Here is an 18,151-nt window from a genome sequence, read left to right as displayed (position 1 = left end):
TGGCAGTATCATTCTGTGGGGCTGTTTTTCAGTGGCAGGGACTTGGAGACTAGTCAGGATTGAGTGAAAGATGAATGGAGCAAAGTACAGAGAGATCCTTGATGAAAATCTGCTCCAGAGAGCTCAGGACCTCAGGCTGGGGCAAAGGTTCGCCTTCTAACAGGACAACAACCCTAAGCACACAGCCAAGAGAACGCAGGAGTGACTTCAGGACAAGTCTCGGAATGTCCTTGAGTGGCCCAGCCAGAGCCCTGAGTTAAACCTGATCGAACATCTCTGGAGAGACCTGAAAATAGCTCTGCAGCGACGCTCCCCATCCAATCTGACAGAGCTTGAGAGGATTTGGAGAGAAGAATTGGGGAAACTCCCCAAATACAAGCTTGTAGCGTCTTACCCAAGAAGACTCGAGGCTGTAATTGTTGCCAAAGGTGCTTCAACAATGTACTAAGTAAAGGGTTTGAATACTTATGTAAATGTGGTATCTGTTATTATTATTAATTTTTTTATAAATTAGCAAACATTGAGGGGGGAAAAACAATTTAATCGATTTTAGAATAAGGCTGTAACGTAACAAAATGTGGAAAAAGTCAAGGGGTCTGAATACTCTCCAAATGCACTGTACATGTTTTCACTTGTAAAAGAATGACACTGTATATAGCAATTGATTCTTGAATAATGTAATTTGTAATGCCTGTTGAGCTTATTCAACTGTCTAAATATAACTGTTTTACTCCATTACTTTGTAAACAAAAATTGTAAATAAACACTGTATAGCTCCAAAACATGGTTAAAACTTACATTTTTATCTCATGGATGAGCAGTCCTTGCATCCATAGCTCTGTCTATGAATTTGAGAGTGGTTACATTTCTCCAGCCCATCCCTCAGCTGTTTACCAGGTGTTTGCTTTTTAGTTTTCATTAATAAACTTACTATAGGGCAGCCCATTACATGTATAAAATCAATAAACTCCCATTATCGTGAAGACTGCCCAAAAGCACATTTTATTTCTAATCTATCCATTTCTTTTTTTTCTTTTCCATCTTTTAGTAAAGTTCAAGATGTCAATTTGATAAGAGATGAAGAAGAAGGAGTAAAAGAGAAGAAGTGGAGTTTCAATTCAAAGTTGTAATAAAATGCATTAAAGAGTCTGACCTCTGTTTCTTCGTGATGTTATATAACCACCATTGTTACAGTTTGATTATACATAAACAGGCCAGTAGATGGCGATAGTATTGTTTTAGTGAGTTATCACTTTTTGTGATCGCTTTACCTAAACCAGCCAATAGACGGGGCCTAGTAGCCTACGTGGTCATACGTGATACAGTTATGTAATACATTTGGAATTTTACCCCTAGACTATTGTCCATACCACAAAGATATAGACGGACCCGTCCATAGTCTAGCTTGATATAACCTATTGTGGTTGATAAGGGACCACTGTACCACATAACAGCCTATAGATTGAAACATAGTTGATGCCATGTTTCAATCCATCATCGGCAAGAACGGGACTGAATCACCCGAACCTGTCAAAGCAGAAGTAACAGGTAGGCGTATCCCTTTATGTACTAGCTAGCCGATCTTTCAAGGTAGTTCAGTGTTATTGCTATGTTAGTAAGTTAGTTTCCTATTTGCTAGTGACTTGCATAATAAAACTATTATTTCCTTCTGAGCAACTTTACTTTTTTAACGTTGGCACGTTCTGATTAATATCTTGTGCAGTGTTTCCAACTATTTTTCAGTGAGCTCCGCTATTGGCTCCGCTAGAAAACGGTGGATTACGTTTTGCTGTTGCTGCGACGACGTCACAGCACCAATTTGTATTGCTGCGGCACAGCTGCGGTCCCCGAAGAAGCGTTTTCGTCTGCTCTCTCGCCGCACCTCCATCCTTTTGTGCTTCTCTTTTTTTTATTTTTTTTATTATTAATTTCAAATCAATACATAAAGCACATGAGGGAACACAAGCATACATAGATTACAAACAATAGACAATCGAGCTAGGGGGTACAATATCACAATACAATTACACAAGGACTTTAAGGGACATGCATATACTTACAATTCTAACAGCTTTTTTTGTTAGTAGAGCATTTAACTGTCTTAAAATACAGTTCAATTTCTTTTTGTAGGGTACGAAAATGTGGTTTTCTGTTTGTAAATTTACATTTGTGTATATGAAATTTGGCCAAAAGAATAATGAAATTAATTACATAAAAATGATTCCGCTTATTTCTATTGTATGTAAAGAATCCAAACAGTACATCTCTCCACAATAGTGTTAAATCTTCATAAATGTGTTCAATTATAAACCTACTGATGTCTTACCACAGTATCATTTTAAACCGTCCCCTCGCCCATACCCGGGCGCGAACCAGGGACCTTCTGCACACATCAACGACTGACGCCTACGAAGCGTCGTTACCCATCGCTCCACAAAAGCCGCGGCCCTTGCAGAGCAAGGGGAACTACTACTTCAAGGTCTCAGAGCAAGTGACGTCACTGATTGAAACGCTATTTAGCGCCCACGCTAACTAAGCTAGCCGTTTCACATCCGTTACACATGCATACAATGCCAAAAAAGATGCACAACTGTTTCTGGGTGGTCATTACAAAAGGAGCAATTTGAGTTGATGTTTTCCTTAAACTTCTTCATATAGTGGTTGGCAGGATAATATTTATGAATAATTTTAAAGGAAACTTCCTTAAGTTTGTTAACAAGTAGGTATGTGTGTGGCAACATCCAAACTTTTTTCCAACATATATTATCAATAAATCCATTCCAATAAGGCATGACATAAGGTATAGATACAACATCCTGCTGAAACAAGGTTCGTATCGCTCTGTTGTTGAATGGACCAAAAGAGAAACAAATCTTTCCTACTGATGAGTCAACAGGGTCAATAGAAGGTAGGCTCTGAGGGTCAGGTCTTGACATAACATAGCAACACCTGAGGGAATGGCATCTAAAACAATTGCAAAATCTTTAGGTGTTACAGGGACCTTGTAAAGTGATAAGAATTCTTTATAACTGAGTAAAAGACCCTCTGCATTTACCAGTTGGCTCACCAATAGGATATTATTTCGGAACCAATATTCTAAAAACAGAGAGGTATTTTTATACAATATATCCCGATTATTCCATATATAATATCTGTGTGGAGAAAAAGTGTGTTTATAAATTAAAGATCGTGACAAGAAAACCTGGGGATGAAAAGCAGAAAGTTTCACTGGAACTTTGTCAATATTACAATTGCAAAACAACATGAAGTTAAGGCCACCAAAAGTAGAGAAGACATGATGAGGAATACAATTCCAGATAGAAGTGGGTCTTCTTAGGAATTGTTTTATCCAATTGATCTTAAAAGTATTATTTAAAGTAGTAAAATCCAGAAAATTCAGTCCTCCATTCTCATAAGTGTTCACTACAACAGTTTTCCTAATGTAATGGGTACGGTTTCTCCAAAGAAAGTTGAAAAGCATCTGGTCTATCTCCTTGCTTATTTTACGGTCAAGATATAAAGATAACGCACCATATGTTAGTCTAGCGATACCTTCAGCCTTGGTTATTAGGACTCTACCTTTTAAAGATAGGTCCCTCTGTAGCCATTGATTTAGTTTCTTCTGTTTTTTTTTAATAAGAGGGTTAAAATTGAGTAAGCCTCTAGACTTCTGATCCTTTGTAATGGTTATGCCTAAATATGTAAGTTCTTCTTTTACTGGAATACCATAATATGAAGGTGTCACACAATCTTTTGACAGCCATGAGTTCACATTTCTTAATGTTAAGATATAGACCAGACGCTTTGGAAAATGATTGTATCACATTGATCGATATGGGAATTTGGTTAGCGTCTTTCAGAAAAAGTGTCCTTTGTGCTTCTCTGCCTGTGTGTTCGCAGTTTCTGTGACGACACGGAACCCAAACCGGCTGCGCGCGTGCGCTATCGTGCATACATTTATTTTATCCCCCTACACCAAACGCGATCAAGACACGCAGGTTAAAATAACGAAACAAACTCTGAACCAATGACATTCATTTGGGAACACGTCGAAAAGCATTAAACATGTTTGGCAATTTAGCTAGCTAGCTTGCACTTGCTAACTAATTTGTCCTATTTAGCTAGCTAGATTGCACTTGCTAACTAATTTGTCCTATTTAGCTAGCTTGCTGTTGCTAGCTAACTTGTCCTGGGATATAAACATTGAGTTGTTATTTTACCTGAAATGCCAAGGTCCTTTTTATAGCCCGTGTAGGGCTACTGTGGTATAGCTAAGGGGTCCCAAATTGTCAAGACTCTCTATAGCCTATTCTTATTGCCAGATCTGTTTTCTCTATCAGCCACTGCAAGTGCTTCTTCAAATATTTCGTTTTTTTTTAAAGGCTATATTTAGAGGCCTGTGAGATAGGGTCTCATTTTAAGTGTAGCCTTGTAGTAAAAACAGTTATAAAACACAAATAGAGTTAAACAATTATCCTGCGAGACATCAGTACCCAAAATGATAGCCTAAATTGCAATGCTTACAAGTTGAAGGACTATTTTTTTTTACTGTAGACCATTGCAAAACAATGTTTTAATCAATTATTTGGTGACATGATTATATTTAGTATAATTTTATCTAAAAAGGATAACTTTTTTAATGTTTTACAATTGAGATTTTTCTGAAAATCACTGAGGACGATGGGCCTCCCCTTCCTCCTCCGAAGAGCCTTCACTGACACAAACACCTATATACAGTATATGAGGTATAATGAACCTCTATTGTAAACTTTCAAAAGTTATCAAATTTGCCATTCAAAAAAATATATAGGCTGAAGGTCAAACTTTATCAGGGATCAGCTCCATTTGTACATTGTTTGGTTTATCACATGGAAATATGGTAAAAATGAAAGCATTTATTATGTCTTGTATCTTCTGTGCTTGCAGGATGTGTCCCTGAGTGGCTACAAGGGACATTGCTGCGCAATGGGCCTGGTCTCTTTAAAGTGGGAGACACAGAATACAACCACTGGTTTGATGGCATGGCCTTAATTCATAGTTTCACCTTCAAAGATGGTGAGACAGGAACAACACATTGTACATTTCCACAAATGGTGAACACTTTCCCAGCTGGCTGAATCGGGCTGAGAATCTTTGTGTTTTACAGGTGATGTGTACTACAGGAGTAAATTCCTGAGGAGTGACACCTTCAAGAAAAACACTCAGGCAAACAAGATTGTTGTGTCAGAATTTGGGACCATGATCTATCCCGATCCCTGCAAAAACATATTTTCAAAGTAAATAATGCATTTTTAAACATGATTTATAGTTTATTTGTTACTGATTTTACATGTCCCTTTCATGGATGTCCACACAAAAAATCTCAACAAACATGACCAATAACACATAATATCACATAGTGTCTTGTCCTTTTTTCAGAGCCTTCTCCTACCTTCTCGCTGCCATCCCAGACTTCACAGATAACAACCTGATAAACATCATTAGATATGGTGAGGACTACTATGCCTCATCAGAAGTCAACTACATTAATCAAATTGACCCAATGACCCTGGATGTAATTGGAAAGGTAAATTCACATCTGTTGAAATGATCACTGTTGTCCATGTAATCTATTATCACTGGCTTTAATATATTCTCCCTTTGCCTGTCCTGTAAACTCAACCTCAGATGAACTACAGGAATCACATTGCTCTGAACATGGCGACTTCACACCCTCACTACGACGATGAGGGAAACACCTATAACATGGGAACTGCCCTCATGAGGTTTGGCATGCCCAACTATGTCATCTTCAAGGTTCCAGTAAATGCATCAGGTATCGGAACATTTTAATTTTGGGGGTTCTTGGCCATATACATGTTAGGGGAATGATTACACATTTAAGTGTTCACAGGACAATGTTCTTTCCCTCTCCAGATAAGGAGCATAAGAAGCCTGCCCTGCGGAAGGTGAAGCAGGTCTGCAATATACCGTTTCGCTCTACCCTCTTTCCCAGCTACTTCCACAGCTTCGGCATGACAGAGAATTACATAATCTTTGTCGAGCAGCCATTCAAACTGGACATCGTCAGACTGGCCACAGCTATATTTAGAAGCGTCAACTGGGCCAGCTGCCTCAGATACGACAAAGAGGACATTGTAAGCTACACTTGTCTGATCACAGCCTCATGGGATGTTCATTTTTATCTTCAACTCACTTTGCCAACAATCAAACTTCTTACATTCTCTCTGGTGATCCCCTTGGTCATTCTTTAGACGCTGATCCACCTGGTCGACAAGAAGACTGGGAAGGCTGTGTCCACCAAGTTCTACACCGATGCCCTGGTGGTTTTCCACCACATCAACGCCTACGAGGACGACGGCCATGTAGTGTTTGACATGGTCACCTACAAAGACAGCAATCTGTATGAAATGTTCTACTTAGCGAACCTGAGAAAGGAAACCCATGAATTCATTGAGAGCAACAACGTCAACTTCTCCCCACCAGTCTGCCAGAGATTCGTCTTGCCTCTCACTGTTGACAAGGTATATATAGGTAGATAAGACCACACATCTATCCTGTAAATACATTCATATTTAGCTCCTTATGAACAGTTAAAACATTGAGCACCTTAAAGAGGGAGCTATAGAGCATAATAGGCATTAAAGCATGAGAGGTCGTGATATATTGTGAATATATCACATCTAGAACTGATGTGATATTTTGCTTAATTAGACATTTTCATGATGAACTAGCTATTAATTCATATTATGTTTTCAAAGCGATCTAAGCTTCATGCAAAGCCACTTCAAATTAAATGTTACCATTACATGTTTATACAACAAATAAAGACTGGATACATGTATGTTATAGGATACTCCAAAAGGAACAAATCTTGTGAGGCTCAAAGACACAACAGCCAAAACAGTGATGCAGAGAGATGGCTCGCTGTATTGCCTGCCGGACACAATATTTGAAGGTGAGACTTTGATGTTAACTGAACATCACAGTGATCGGTATACCATTATATATCAAATGCTACATTAGTAAAACAGTTGTTAGTTTTAATGAAATATTGAGGGTTATAAGTTGCAGCATTTTTTATGGAACATCGTACCCATAAAAAAATGTAATTTTCTAAATAAATGTTACAATACAATTGTATTTATCTCCATTTGTACACAAACAGGTTTGGAGTTGCCAGGGATGAACTACAAATTCAATGGCAAGAAGTACCGTTATTTCTATGGCTCAAGAGTGGAGTGGACTCCACACCCAAATAAGGTGGTCTCTTACCAATGTATTCTCCTTAAAGATAGAGAAGTTGTTCCTCCTCATTACTCACTGAAAACATGCTTCTGCTTGTGTTAATAATACTTACACAGATTGGGAAGGGGGACATTGTGACCAGAAAGTACATTGAGTGGACAGAAGAGGACTGCTACCCCTCTGAGCCTGTGTTTGTTGCCACACCAGGAGCTGTGGAGGAGGATGATGGTAAGAGGCAGTAGGTCTTCTTCAGCACTACAAAAGCATTTAATCAGCTCTGATGTCTATGTCACTATAAAACGGTACATTTATTTATTTTCTGTTTTCAGGAGTCATTTTGTCCTCAGTCGTCTCACTCAATCCAAAGAAATCCCCCTTCATGCTTGTCCTTAATGCCAAAACCTTTAAGGAAATTGCTCGTGCCTCAATTGACGCCAGCATTCACATGGATCTGCATGGACACTTCATTCCCACACAGAGCACCAACTGACATAGCCAGCTAAGGGCAGGATTGTACCTTAACAATGTAGAGGGCAAAGTATTACTCCCAACCATTTAAAGTTGATGTCCGTGCCCCTGTGGAAATTAAATTAGCATAATTAGCATAATAAACAAAAATCCCCATCAAAATCCTTCAGTTTAAAGTAGAGATATCTGTTTTGTGTGGGCTGCGTCTCAGTCCACCGCATCCGACAATGACGGCCTTCCACATCTGTGGTAGAAGGTGGCAGAGCTACAAGATCATGTCTAGATGGGATACAGATTGTCAAATTGACCTCAAAAGGTGATTATTTTAGCTAACACTAACCCCTTTCCTAACCTTAACCTAATTCTCCTAACCTGCTACTTTAATTATCGTAACCTGCTGTGTAAGTTCTAAACCTGATACGAAATGTAAATCTGTTATTTCATGAATTAATCTGTTACTCAATGTGTTTCTATGGGCTAATATCAGTAAGACCAAATTCAATGTTTTATCAAATATTTTTTTAATACAAAATTGTATACCTACAATTCAAATCAAATAGCTAAATGATCCTTGGTATGACCATCTTAAAACAATTCCATATAGCTTAGTAGAAAACCAGCCCCGGGCCATTCGGTTACTAGGCTACCTCTCCAATAGTATTTGCTCAAATGTTGTATAATTTATGTTTACAGAACATCTACCACAAAGTGTCTTTTTAAATCTTATTTTTAGACAGAGAACGACATAACCTCTATTTTTCTAATCAGGATGTATACAATATAGTTTTGTATGTAAAAAGGGTTTATAATAATGTATTATTAATAATAATGTATTAATTCCAGTCTATCCTGGTCACCCAATTGTACATTATATTGTGTTTCTGTACACCAGGTTATTAAGGAAAACAATAGTGTATGGCAAAGCAGTTATGGCATTGTTATTATTTCTGTGGCATTGCTATCACCATTACTTCTCTCAAAAGTGAGAACTTACAGCACTTTCTGCGCACATAATTACCTCATTCAACAACATTATGATGATTATTACCATGGGTCACTACAATGTACTTACATTAGGTTTGTAAATATATATTTGAATATCCATTAGAATAGTGTGTTTATGAAATATGTCATACTTTTATTTAATTCACACAAAAAAAAACATGTATACTTTGATTTAGTACATTCCAGAGGAAGACTGAAACAATACATTAATGCTCTAAAGTTAGTTTAACAGTTTGACAATTTGCTGTGCATTAAATGCCAGTTATTGTTGTTGTTAATGTTATGTTTTGTTTTGTTTTAATAGTGTGTTAGTCTGAGTTTGATTCTGTGACTTTGCCTAAAACGGACCCCCTGATGTCTGTGTAAATGTGCAATTGAACTATTTGTCTTTAAGTCTGACCATGTCATCACCGTTTTAATTAATACATTCTAAAAGGAACATATTGTTTACAACTACAGTAATACAAGTGGCTATTTATTTATGTGTAATATAGTCCAACAACAACATGGCTATGCCAGTAAAGTACATGTTTGCTTGCTAAGAAATAAAAACTTCAGGGAAAAAACATATTCAAACCTTGTTGTTGCTTTATCCATATCTCTTGATGTTTGTAGAGGAACCAATCTTTCCCTGCCAGAAAAAAAATCTACAAAAATCTACAAAGAATATTACAGAAAAAAACAGACAAATGTTAAGACCATTTGTTCAGTTGGTTGATATGATTGTTAATGTAGCCCCTCTTTCCCCCATGGGAAATGTGGTTTGACTCGGGGACTTCACCCTTACTAATAAGAGACAGACACTGGATATTCTTCAGCGCCAGGCATGCACAATTAACAAGAAATTGGCATAGGTACCAATGGCTTAAAAATATAATATATTAGGTGACCTGGTGCAATCTCTAGGATGGGATTAGACTAATCATGGTATACATGTATAAGATTTGGGTAACTCAGTGCCAAGAACTGCCATCATGATTTCTTACCCCCGACCTTACCTCACAGCATAGACACAATACAGAGATGCCATTATTTAGACATAGTTATCTTTTAAAATAATTAGACTTTTCAGATGATCACTGCAACATTTTCATGTTTTATGTCACATTTTGCTATTTACATTTACTGTGCATGAGAAGCCATTTTGACAGCTTCACACAGCAATAATGAAATCACCCAAGACAGACAAGTTATTTATTGTAACTGATGAGTACTTACAGTAATAATAGTCTTGTGACTACTATCCTTATGCTATTTTCTCCCCCAAAAACCTGTCACAACATGGCAATTACAGTAAGTAGAAGTCTTACCTTAGTCTTATCCTTACCTTTCAGACAGCAGAATGAATGGAGAAGAGAGGCTTTTCAATCTTACAGGCAGTGTCACGGAGTTCACCGAAATCAATTTCACAGGCCTGTCTTAACAAACTGTAATAAAAGTGTTGAATTACATAAATATGTGACCATAACTGTAATTCCTAGAATGTTCAAGAGATCTAACAAAGTGAGAACAAAGATGAGGCCTACTATCTGATACAGAGTGTATAGCCAAGTACATCAGACGACAGTTACAGTTGAAGTCAGAAGTTTACATACACTTAGGTTGTCATAAACACTCCACACATTTCTTGTTAACAAACTATAGTTTTGGCAAGTCGGTTAGGACATCTACTTTGTGCATGACACAAGTAATTTTTCCAACAGTTGTTTACAGACAGATTATGTCACTTATAATTCACTGTATCACAATTCCAGTGGGTCAGAAGTTTACATACACTAAATTGACTGTGCCTTTAAACAGCTTGGAAAATTCCAGAAAATGATGTCATAGCTTTAGAAGCTTCTGATAGGCTAATTGACATTATTTGAGTCAATTGGAGGTGTACCTGTAGATGTATTTCAAGGCCTACCTTCAAACTCAGTCCCTCTTTGCTTGACATCATGGGAAAATCTAAATAAATTAGCCAAGACCTCAGAATCAAAATTGTAGACCTCCACAAGTCTGGTAAATCCTTGGGAGCAATTTCTAAATGCCTGAAGGTACCACGTTCATCTGTACAAACAATAGTACGCAAGTATAAACACCATGGGACCACGCAGCCGTCATACCGCTCAGTCTCCTAGAGATGAACATACTTTTGTGCGAAAAGTGCAAATCAATCCCAGAACAACTGCAAAGGACCTTGTGAAGATGCTGGAGGAAACAGGTACAAAAGTATCTACATCCACAGTAAAAAGAGTCCTATATCGACATAACCTGAAAGGCCGCTCAGTAAGGAAGAAGCCACTGCTCCAAAACCGCCATAAAAAAAACAGACTACGGTTTGCAACTGCACATAGGGACCAAGATCATACTTTTTGGAGAACTGTCCTCTGGTCTGATGAAACAAAAATAGAACTGTTTGGCCATAATAACCATCGTTATGTTTGGAGGAAAAAGGGGGAGGCTTGCAAGCCGAAGAACACCATCCCAACCGTGAAGCACGGGGGTGGCAGCATCATGTTGTGGGGGTGCTTAGCTGCAGGAGGGACTGGTGCACTTCACAAAATAGATGGCATCATGAAGATGTGAAAATTATGTGGCTATATTGAGGCAACATCTCAAGACATCAGTCAGGAAGTTAAAGCTTGGTCGCAAATGGGTCTTCCAAATTGACAATGACCCCAAGCAAACTTCCAAAGTTGTGGCAAAATGGCTTAAGGACAACAAAGTCAAGGTATTGGATTGGCCATCACAAAGCCCCTCAATCCTATAGAAAATGTGTGGGCAGAACTGAAAAAGCGTGTGCAAGCAAGGAGGCCTACAAACCTGACTCAGTTACACCACCTCTGTCAAGAGGAATGGGCCAAAATTCACCCAATGTATTGTGGGAATGTTGTGGAAGGCTACCCAAAACGTTTGACCCAAGTTAAACAATTTAAAGGCAATGCTACCAAACACTAATTGAGTGTATGTAAACTTCTGACCCACTGGGAATGTGATGAAAGAAATTAAAGCTGAAATAAATAATTATCTTTACTATTATTCTGACATTTCACATTCTTAAAATAAAGTGGTGATCCTAACTGACCTAAGACAGGGAATTTTTACTAGGATTAAATGTCAGGAATTGTGAAATACTGAGTTGAAATGTATTTGGCTAAGGTGTATGTCAACTTCCTACTTCAACTGAACATAAATTGGCAACATGGTGAGGGGACAATCTTCAATTTGTACGTCCATTTTTGTACTTTTAAAATAAATATATATTCCTATTGATCTTGAAGAATATGACTTACAAATTCCTCCTGAGCCTAGTTTAACTGTCGTACCCAATTACACCCCAAAAATATAATCTTGTTTGTATATATGCATCATGACAATATTTCATGAAAGACATACTTATGACACTGGTTGATTATCTCAGTTGATACTACAATCATAGTTTGTGGTTGTATTTAAATGCTCCACTATACTGTAGGATATACAGTGCCTTGCGAAAGTATTCGGCCCCCTTGAACTTTGCGACCTTTTGCCACATTTCAGGCTTCAAACATAAAGATATAAAACTGTATTTTTTTGTGAAGAATCAACAACAAGTGGGACACAATCATGAAGTGGAACGACATTTATTGGATATTTCAAACTTTTTTAACAAATCAAAAACTGAAAAATTGGGCGTGCAAAATTATTATGTTTTGATTAGAATGGCCAGACATTCACACTGTATGCTGAATAAAGTTATAATTTCAATGAAAGTCTGTCCATCATATTACACCTACAATATTCTAACAAAATGTCTCTTATGTCCAGGTGTGGTCTTGACAACAGTCATCAACTCCAATCCAGGGGAATCTGGCTTCATCTTAGTGCTGGATGCAAAGTCTTTCAAGGAGGTAGCTCGAGCATATGTGAATGCAGAGCTTCACATGGACATGCATGGATACTTCATCCCAAAGGAAAATTAGTCTGACAAAGCAATTATTTACTCAGAGAGTAGTCTACTACCCTCTACAAAGAAATAGACACTATGGGAAACAATATGGATAGTATTAGAAACTCTAAATACCAAAGTGCCTTGTAAATATTGTCTAAACAATGTGCTAGTATTGCTACATTTTGCACAACACATGATGTGAGCAGTTATCTGTGGACTAATGCCAGTGTAGTCTGTAGTCTTATCTCAAGGGAAACCATAATGACTATCCTCAAAATCATCTACCAATCAATATACCATTAAATATTTTTATGAAAAATTGTTTTGCTACCTATTTAATTATGTGATTGGTGTGTTATATAGTTATGTATTTTTTGTCCTGTATAGGATTGTCAAGGAAAACCATTATAATACAAATTATTGTACCATTTATTATTGTTTTAATTAGGCAAATAAACAATGTGTGAAAAGGGTGATGGTTGTCTCCAGTCCACGAGAGGGCGCCAGTTACAACAAAGTGTACGTTGCTGTTTGCGTGACACGACTGTATACCTACGTCATATTGTGGAGACGAAAACTGACATCGAGGGGCATGACTTTTTAAAAACCTGTGTTGATTACTGTTCATTATTGTTAGTTTTATCTTCAGTAAAGGACTTGGTCACCATGCTCTCTATTTCCAGATTTCTTCAAAAAAATCAAGTAAATCAATTTCATTCATTCTTATGCATAACTTTAGACTAGCCAACTTTGAAGGTTGAGTGCGATGTTCTGCTCACTCAAATCAGACAGCAAGTGACACTGGCCATTTAACGTTAGCTAGTTAAGTGAGCTATCTAACGTTACATCTTGTAATTCAATATTTACTGTGAGTTAGCAAACGTTCGCTAACTGTCTTTGAAAACATTTGTTTTAGGCTGTTTTGGTTTCTAGACAGTTGCAGAGGACTCTGTCTTCTCAGACAGATGGAGAGACCCGAATTGCACAACTTCTCAAAGAGAAGTTTCCATCGGCCACGTCTCTAAAAGTAGTGGACATATCAGGTAAATAGACATGGAAACATGAGTGTCTTTGTTGGTGTCTTGCTGGTGTTCAGTGGACTCATTCTCGCGTGGTCATCCTTTCATATTAGGTCTCGTTTACGCGACTACTGGAATGAAATAGGAGAAACCTGGGCTTCCTAGAATTGTGGATTATTGGCGGTTGGCATCCAATAATAATAGTGCATTGGGGTACCAGATGCACTCATAGGTTCAATAAAATACTTATGGAAAAACAACCAAAAACCCAGGCCAAACTGCATATACTATCATACCAAGCATTATCCCTAACCACAGGCCTGAGTGGGCATTACCTACTCTTCCAACAACTTCTGTAGATCCTTTTCAGAAATATCTAGATTATCCAGAAAATGTTCAGCTGCTCTACACAACCATTCCAATTTTATCTGACCAGCTTTCTACTTGTGCAGCACAATTCACAACCATAGCGATGAAGGTCAGAAACCTGGATTTGTCCAAACACAGTTGCTTGGATCCATACATTTCACTGGGAACATTCACTATTTGTCCTCCTCCCTCTGAGCAGGCAATGGAGAGAGCCTTGAGATCCTACCTCCTGATTCACCCTTCTCAGTGCTTATGTAACACCCCCTCCCACCTGTATCTGTTTCACCTTTAGCAGGCACTCTGTAGCCCTGGCCTCATGACTACCTCCACAATTACTACACTTTCTGGGCTCATCCTCCAAATATTCCTCCACTAAGGGGAAACCTCCACACCTTGCACATCTAGGTTACCCCATCCTACACACGGATGCTACATGGCCACATTTCTGGCAGCGGAAACACTGCAGAACAGCTGGCACGAATGCTCTAACCGGATAGCTCAATATATCTCAACATTACCAGATCAAAAGTACCTCCAAATCAAAGCATAGCAAAACCGACAGGCTCCTCCTTACAGCTACGCCGCAAGGCCTCACACACACCAGAAACCTTCCTCTTAGCTGCTCAACCTCTACACTTAGAGGCACTGCTATCACACCCTTGAGTGGAGCCCTGCTCTGTAAACTAAAGCACATTATTTCTCGTTCTCCCAGTCAGACCATGCACACTGCTCAGTCCCTTTGGGAGGTGGATAGGAATCCTATCCTAGCGAATAAACTCATCTCTATCTTAGCATACTGCATACATACTTCCCTATCCTACTCTCCATCCACCTTGAGACCTCAAATGGGTGTGCCAAAACCCTAGATTGACTTTTTCTAAGAACCAAACCCCAATCACCATAGAATCCTCATAGACAATCCTCTTATTTCCATTCCCCATATCTGCTTCCTTTCCATTCTTTAAAGGCACAGCAGTCCGTCATCTTTCTTCTGACTGCTCTCTTCGATTTTTACCTATCTCATCTTAACTCTCTTCACTTCCCTCACTCCATCTCACTCCCTCCATGATCACTATTAACTGGAGGAAAAAAGGTTTTCAGCTTCATCTCTTAATTTATTTGCACGAGGGCTAGTTAAGTCTACGCTCGGCTAGTGCTCGGCCTAGGCAGAGGCGTCATGCACACATTATTTTAGAAGTGTTACGAAGTACGAGAGTATTGAGGGGGGATGATCCGGAGGGGGAAGTTGGATTAAAAAAATGTTTTCTTGCAATCTAGAGCCATAATCATTATGCCTAATTCAATGATTTTTCTGGATAGGTTATCTAAGCATACCTCTTTACCTGTTCAATTTTAATGAGGGTGTCATTCTGACTATTGTAAATCACACATATCAATATACTGCACTAATATGCCTAGGATATTACATATAAATTACAACACAGTACATGGGATCATAATACATATCAAAACAGGCACATATCATGGCATCATTATTCATTCACAACTATCATATCATAAGGTGCCATATTACATTTAAACCAAGTATGTTTCTGCATATCTAAGCATACCTCTTGAGCTGTCTGTATCATCATGCCTGGTGCTTATTTTTGTTATGCTTCTCTGCATCTCTGCTAAAATCTGGGTAAAAGATTGAAAGGAATGTGAGTTTTATTCAGTACGTTTAGTAATTACTTGCATTTCTAAAGTCTAGCAAAATTGCCAGCAGACATGCCAGCTAAGATAGTTGGACAAGCTATGCTTGTTATGAGGTTGGAAGATTGGGAACCTATCTAGCAGGCTAGCTAAAGCAAACTTCATAAAATGGCAAGGTATTTTAGAGAAAATGGCTAGGTACTTTTGAGAAAAGTATTACAGAGAAACAACAAAATATTTTTGTTTTATGTATTCATCAAGAAATAATCAATAGGCTACATAGCTTAATCAAATGAATGTATAATCTTACCTCCTGCGAGTTCTGCCCATCACCAGCAGCTAAAATCAAAAACCGGACAAATCTTAGTGGGCACGTGCCCTTGTTCCCCCTATGGGCATGACGCCTCTGATTCCTTTGGTGCACTCATAACAATTGTGTATCATTATGTTTTGTGTTCTCAGGTGGCTGTGGTGCCATGTATGAAGTCCATATAGAATCCAATGAATTTAAAGGGAAAAGAACTATTCAACAACACCAACTAGTCAACCAGGTAACCTATGGCTATACATTCTGGAGAGATCAATTAGTTTGCACCATTGTATGGAAGGGTATAGGCTATATAGTTGTCAAAATTGTATATTTGCTTTGGTTGATACTGTTTGTACCGATCGGATGTGGGGGGAGAGAAGGCAACAACAAGTAGTAAAGTATGTCAAGTCTTATATCAAACCTTTCAGGTGAAGTTATTATCCTGTATTGCATTTTATTCCATATGCAAAATTGTTGTAAAAACAGCACAGCTGAAAAGTGCTATGTTCTCATCCACAGGCTCTCAAGGAGGAGATCCAAGGAATGCATGGACTACGAATATTCACAGATGTTCCTCGAGAGTAGGACCAAGCCCTTTCACAAATTGTAGGTCTATGAACGTACACCCCTCCAACGGAATGTCATATGCTGATTACATTTTCATCTAAGGATAAATACCCCAAAATCTCAGATTAATTGCTAATGTGTCTGTGACAGTAACAAAGGAAATGGTTTGTCCTGTTACTTCCTGACAGTATTGTCAGAAATAATCTGAAGAATTTATGGTAGGGACATATTTTACAATGTCAATTGTGTAATACATGTAACACTAAAACATCATATATTTTTATTTATTTACCATAAACACAAATTATTGATGAGATTGATGATATTATTCGAATGATGCCTTTACAGAAGACATTGACCTAAAAAGCTATGATGCGCACAAAATAACGCTGTCAGGATTCATTAGTAAATTGCCAAGTCAATTAGGCCCCTATCCAATTGAGTTGGCCTATAGTGTTTTTAATCATTGTAAAGATAGGATGCAAATACATTGTAGTGAACAGACAGAAAACCTCATAAGACAACTAGTTATTCAACTATTCTTGTACATTTAATCTGTAATTGAAAATCCTTCCTATATTTGTGTTTTTGTTTAGTGTAGTAGTAGTAGTTTGTTTGTCATGAGACAAGTTTTCATTCCGTTTCCAGTATTTATGTTCTGTATTCCTCCTTGTAACCATTAACGTAGAAATACAAGTTGCTGATGAAGTAGATGGCTTTAAATAAATGGTATGTGATTAAAAGGACAAAAACACAGGACCCATATGTCTTTATTAAAGGGATACTTCAGGATTTTGCCTACACTACTGCAGAACTTAGAATTTGCAGGTGTCTAACAACCTCATTAGATTGTAATAATCACTGTGTTGACCTACTTCTACTGTGTGGCCCCAATGTGACCCATACTTGGTAAATGTACAGCAGTTTTTTCTACCGGGAAATTCACTATCAGGTGGGACCCACTAGCTATTTCCCTGGCCAATCTTTTCTTAAAGTGAGAATACATTTTACTACATGGTAGTCTACTTGAGATGTAACTTTGTTGCTCACTTTGTTGGATTATAGACATGAAAACTATTGCCAGTAAATGGGCATTCATCATTTTGATATTTCCCAAATACTGATATAGAGTGTCATGTAGCCTATATGTTGTGATAGTCAATTAATGTTCGGTCTGTGTTTTGATACTCACAAATATTTGAATTTATGTGCCTGGAAGAAGAAATTTGCGAATAACCTTGTCTGATCACGTGCTCATTTGTAGCCACAATAGTGGAATTTGCAAAAAAAAAAAAAAGGTGGAATTTGCAGTTTGTCTTCAAAATAAAAGTCCCCTGTTTGAAAGTGATGTTAAGGGATAAAAATAGTGGAATCGTGTCATATTTGGACAGAATAATCCTAAACAAAGTTGGATGTTACATAATTTAAAATGACATACAATAATTAATTAATTTGACAGTAAACAGAAAAATCTGTTGAAATCCAACTGCATTGTGTTACTTCAGATAATGCGTAAATTCCGCCTGCACTGATCGGTTGAGAGATGCGCTTTGCATAGGAGTGATGCCATCTGACATAAGACAATGATCCCAC

At 37.9% G+C, this 18,151-nt stretch overlaps 2 protein-coding genes across 2 annotated transcripts; both read left to right on the top strand.

Annotated features, from left to right (window-relative positions):
• Positions 1–1,335: 1,335 nt before the first annotated feature.
• LOC110506506 (beta,beta-carotene 15,15'-dioxygenase) lies at positions 1,336–9,291 on the top strand. The gene is made up of 11 exons (XM_021586162.2): positions 1,336–1,548; positions 4,927–5,055; positions 5,147–5,276; positions 5,419–5,566; positions 5,668–5,815; positions 5,917–6,137; positions 6,255–6,524; positions 6,853–6,958; positions 7,169–7,263; positions 7,365–7,476; positions 7,578–9,291. Exons 1-11 carry the CDS (start codon positions 1,482–1,484, stop codon positions 7,736–7,738), a joined length of 1,587 nt encoding a protein of 528 aa, XP_021441837.2. The 5' UTR covers positions 1,336–1,481; the 3' UTR covers positions 7,739–9,291.
• Positions 9,292–13,191: 3,900 nt separating this feature from the next.
• bola3 (BolA-like protein 3) lies at positions 13,192–17,297 on the top strand. The gene is given in 4 exon segments (NM_001160638.2): positions 13,192–13,339; positions 13,554–13,680; positions 16,144–16,232; positions 16,511–17,297. Coding segments are annotated over 4 exon segments (318 nt in total). The 5' UTR covers positions 13,192–13,303; the 3' UTR covers positions 16,577–17,297.
• Positions 17,298–18,151: the final 854 nt, after the last annotated feature.

This window comes from Oncorhynchus mykiss, chromosome 26 (genome assembly GCF_013265735.2).
Source record: "Oncorhynchus mykiss isolate Arlee chromosome 26, USDA_OmykA_1.1, whole genome shotgun sequence".
NCBI lineage: Eukaryota > Metazoa > Chordata > Actinopteri > Salmoniformes > Salmonidae > Oncorhynchus > Oncorhynchus mykiss.
This window is presented reverse-complemented; position numbering and strand designations above follow the sequence as displayed.

Excerpts from the sequence above, each read along its gene's own strand:
- LOC110506506 (XM_021586162.2), top strand. The coding sequence starts at position 1,482 with ATGTTTCAATCCATCATCGGCAAGAACGGGACTGAATCACCCGAACCT. Across the intron at positions 5,277-5,418 it reads TGCAAAAACATATTTTCAAA|AGCCTTCTCCTACCTTCTCG; the intron begins GTAAATAATGCA and ends TCCTTTTTTCAG. Across the intron at positions 6,138-6,254 it reads GATACGACAAAGAGGACATT|ACGCTGATCCACCTGGTCGA; the intron begins GTAAGCTACACT and ends GTCATTCTTTAG.